The sequence below is a fragment of the Stegastes partitus genome, unplaced genomic scaffold (genome assembly GCF_000690725.1).
Source record: "Stegastes partitus isolate 25-593 unplaced genomic scaffold, Stegastes_partitus-1.0.2 Scaffold184, whole genome shotgun sequence".
In the NCBI taxonomy this organism is placed as follows: domain Eukaryota; kingdom Metazoa; phylum Chordata; class Actinopteri; family Pomacentridae; genus Stegastes; species Stegastes partitus.
The window spans coordinates 178,777-183,030 of record NW_007577915.1 but is presented as its reverse complement, the minus strand read 5'-3'; the positions used below and the strand labels follow the sequence as shown (position 1 = coordinate 183,030).

Genomic DNA, 4,254 nt, shown 5'->3' with positions numbered 1-4,254 from the left:
CAGCTGGGATAGGCTCCGCCCCCCATGACCCTGGTGAGGATTAAGCGGTGTATAGATAATGGATCTTATTATTATTGTTTCGGTGTGGAACAGGTGTACAACACATTTCAGTGCGCGGTACACCAGGTATAACTGTTTGTGACCAATAATAGACCTTCAGTCCTTGAATCCTTGAAAGAAATGTTTCAGAGAAGTTAAAAACTACAGCTGTAAAAGAAACTGTGTCCCCGATGTGGCAGCTGTGAAAACCAACTGGGGTTATCATTTATTCATATCTTCATCATCTGTCCGTGATCAGATGCTGATATGTTTCCTCATTCACAGAGAAACCAGGAGTTTCAGGTTAAGCTGCTTCAGTAATGTGAGTAAAATAAGTCCAGGCCTCTACGAGGAGCTTCAGTCTGAGGAAGCAGGCGTCACACGTTAATGTGAGCAGCTTTTTAAAGGTTTACCTTCATGCCGGAGCCGAGCGTCTCCAGGTCTCCAAAGTCCAGACCCTCCCTGCAGGCGTACAGACACTCGACCACACTGTGAGGCTCCACGCTGCCGGGTCGAACCGTCACCCCCGACAACAGGCCGTGGTAACCCCCAACATACCTGACTGAGGTGTGGACAGCAGAACACCATCAGCCTCTAACACACACTTCAGTAAAGCAGCGGTCACATGAAGCTCTGAGGTCACCTGAGTCTCTGCCTTCAGGGATGCTGTTGTTCAGGATCTCCCTCTGCTTCTCTTCAGGCTCTGCAGGGAAACAGAAAACAACAAGGCTCTGAAGCAACGCTGGAGAGAAGAAACAGCTGAGAAGGTTCAGGAGACTGACAGAAGGAAAATATATCTATTTAAATAAATAAACCAAGCAGCACAAATGAGAGGCAGGAAAAGAGTCGACGATGTTCAAACATGCAGCATCTCCTCATTATCCAGCAGCAGCTGCTGCCGTGCAGCTCAGACTTCCACTGAGAGGCTGTTTTTTGTTGCTAATTGGCAGCCAGAGCTCCCATTTTAACCAGCAGCTCAGCGTTACTGGCTGACGGCTGTCTGGCCTCCGTGTTGCTCTGCTGCCTGAATTATTAATAAGTCCGTTATATTATTAGTCCTCAAAGACAGAATGCATCAAACGCATTATAGAGATGGAGGGAATCAGAAGCTGCTGTCTGCGGTGCTGCTCGGTTTAATCTGCAGCCTGTTTTCATGAACACAGCGACTCTCACCCCAGCAGGCGCCGATGAACATCCTCTGGCGGGCGGCCGGGTTGGGTATGGCGCCGTTGTCATGGATGAGGGCGGGGTCAAAGGTCACGCCGTCCACGTACAGGGTCACGGAGGGAAACTGGACGCTGAGCGACAGGTGATGCCACTCGCTGTCACACACCTGTTGGATGAGAAAACACCAAGCGGACATGAGACGGACGATCTGGAGGAAGAACTTCTCACCATGCTGACGATGAAGGAGAGTTTCTGTGCAGTGAAAGTCTCCAGTTGTTGATGAAACTCCCAAAACTCTTCTGTCCTTGTTAAAGCCACACATTTAAAAGCTGTTTCCATAAAATAATCCTTTGTTTCCCTAAAATGTCTCCGATGTAGCCGCTGTTGCTGCTTCATCATGAGTATCCACAGTTACAATGACAGATTCGCTCCATCACAGCTTTTATTCCAGATCGATATAACATCACTGTGACCAGTCAAACCAGTGACAGCCTGAACCCTGAGCCTGGGATCCAGCTCAGTCAGGAGAACAGCTGCAGAGACGTCACTGGTCTGAGCAGTTGTGATGCTGCTGCTCATGTGAGGCTACAAACTGATTCTGCAGGACAATGAATCAGAACGAATCTGTCATCAGGACTCTGCAGTCTGAGATAAAAACACCATATGGATGTTTAAGGAGGTAAAACAGAGGATTTTATCCACAGAAGGTATTTAAAGGGTCACAGAGAGTCCTGAGACTGTGGATGATTCATGAGGGAGGGAAGAAGAAACTAAATCCTGTAACACAGATCGGCTTTTTTGGTGGCTGGTTTTGCTTGTTGCCAGTTATTGGATTCTTCCAGATAATTTTCATTGATTAGAGGAAACGTGTCTTTGGTGGAACAACTGAACCCAGTCAGACTTTTCTGTCTGAGGCCAAAAAGGCAAACTTATCGTTAAGTCATACTTAAAAGTAAAACTTCTTTCCACTGGTGAATATTACATCACATGTTTAAGTAGTCTTCTGGTGCAAACAGAAGGAATACGGTATCAGTGAGTTATCAGATACCCTGGTTCAGACAGAAGGATTTAACAAATCTTCTCTGCATCAGCTCAGCATCCTTTAATCCCACCGACTTCAATCTGTCTGGAACCTTCAGTCAAAACAGACCCAGTCACAGGAAACCGCCGCTTTAACGGACCTGACTGCATCAGTTTCCATATTCTTTATAAAAACAGTCTGAATTCTGTGTTTCTAGTTTCCTACATGTGAACATTTTCTGGTTTCTTTCCTCCTCTATGACCCTAAATGTTCAGTTTGCTGTCTAACAGAAACAGGAAGTTGCTTCCATTTTGCTTCCTGTTGTGAGAACGACACTCAGTCTCGTACCAGCAGAAACTCATTTTGTAATCATAGTTGAAGCGTGTTCACAGGGAAATGTTCAAATGAGCTGCTTACTGAGAGAAAACAGCCTTTTATCCAATAAACCTCCGACTATCAGGTCACTGCAGCTGTTTCTCTGGTTTCTGTCAAATCAGGTCAGACGTGGACACGATGCAGAAACAAACACTAAGTGAATGTCCTCTGCTTCAGCCTCATTTCCAGATGAAACACAGAAGAACTTGTACCTGCTCCAGCTTCCACAGGAACTTTACGGGCCGAGCAGCCGAGACATCGGGCCAGTAGAAGAGCGAGAGGCGGCAGCCGTGGACGGACAACGAATAGTGGGAGAAGGAGTCATCTGTGGAGCAGAACCAGCGCCGGTCAGGTTATCGCAGCTCTGAAGCTCAGATCTGAGCCACTGTGAGCTGCACCGTCAGCCACAATATTCACAGCACACAGCTTCAGGGTTTTCCTGGTTCTGTTCACTCAGCTGCAGCAGCTTCGTGTCAGATCGAAACACTGCAGCTGCTTTTTAATGCAGTCACAGGTTTGCATTAAATGCCTTTAAAATCTAGCAGAACAAGGGCTGAAGGATTGGAACCAGAATTCTTATGAAAGTTGTGATTTGATGTTTGCTTCAGCAGATTGAAAACACGTGATGGAGCGTTTCCACATGAGCTGCAGGAAAACATGCAGCAAACAGAAGTGGTTTGAAACCATCTCGTGATTTTCACTATCATGAATCTGTCGACTTTACTTTAGAAATAATTGATTATTTGTTTTAAATGCAAATTTCCTGAAATCAAAGTGATGATTTCAGATAAAAGCTCTCAGATCTAAAAGCTGAATGATCTGGTGACAATATTCTGACAGATATTGTGATTTATTGCATCGTTTGTGTCGGAGTCACTGTTTCATCGACATTAGAAACGTCCTGAAGTCACAGTGGCCCAGAAGCCCACCGGGTCGAAACAGTGAGGACCGTGGGTCTGAACTGCAGCTGCTGTGGTTCTGTGCTGTTCTGATTTTGTTGTGTCAGTTTTGTGAGCTGAAGTCTGAATGAATGTTTTAATGCTGGTTCTGAATGGAACCCACCGTTCTTCACGGTGCTGCACACGATGGTCTCCTCCTCTTTGCGGTTTCCTCGGGTCTGAGTGGCGGCGGGCTGGATGTTGGCTCCGCCCCTTCGCATCCACAGCTGCAGGGTGAAGTGGTCACCTGACAGCGCGGAGACGACTGGGTCCGGCACCACGGCGACGTGATTGGACCCGTTGAAGGAGAAGACGAGGGATGAGTCGGAGGAGGGCAGCGTGGGCAGAGCCGAGGTCCAGTTGGCTGCAGGAGACGGAGGCGGCAGGAGGTCCACTTCTCCCCGGACCGCACCTGAAGAACCAACACAGCTGGTAGAACCGGTTCTGACTCCCAGCAGGCTGCATGTTTTAACTGAAACCAGTACTCACCACAGAGCCGGCGGACCGATCGGTCCGAGTAGCTGTCCCGGTCACAGCCTTTCCCGATGTGTCCGGTCTGCAGCTCTACGGTGGCCTGGATGTTCCACACCGTCTCCTCACAGGTCTCCAGGTGCAGGCTGGGAAACAGCGGGATGCTGCCCGACCCGGGAGTGTACTCCACCCGCTTGGTCCATCCTGGAAAGCAAGGAAACATGTTCCATCACAACAAATACC

General features: G+C 48.1%; 1 protein-coding gene across 1 annotated transcript in view; it reads right to left on the bottom strand.

Annotated features, from left to right (window-relative positions):
* clstn3 (calsyntenin 3) overlaps positions 1 to 4,254 on the bottom strand; it is a 21,715-nt gene that overhangs the window by 9,000 nt on the left and 8,461 nt on the right. The window contains exons 7-12 of the mRNA XM_008280194.1: positions 4,030 to 4,215; positions 3,665 to 3,952; positions 2,815 to 2,927; positions 1,213 to 1,372; positions 688 to 742; positions 453 to 606 (exon numbers count right to left, since the gene is read on the bottom strand). Coding sequence (XP_008278416.1) covers positions 453 to 606; positions 688 to 742; positions 1,213 to 1,372; positions 2,815 to 2,927; positions 3,665 to 3,952; positions 4,030 to 4,215 — 956 coding nt within the window. The remainder of the gene's footprint in view (positions 1 to 452; positions 607 to 687; positions 743 to 1,212; positions 1,373 to 2,814; positions 2,928 to 3,664; positions 3,953 to 4,029; positions 4,216 to 4,254) is intronic.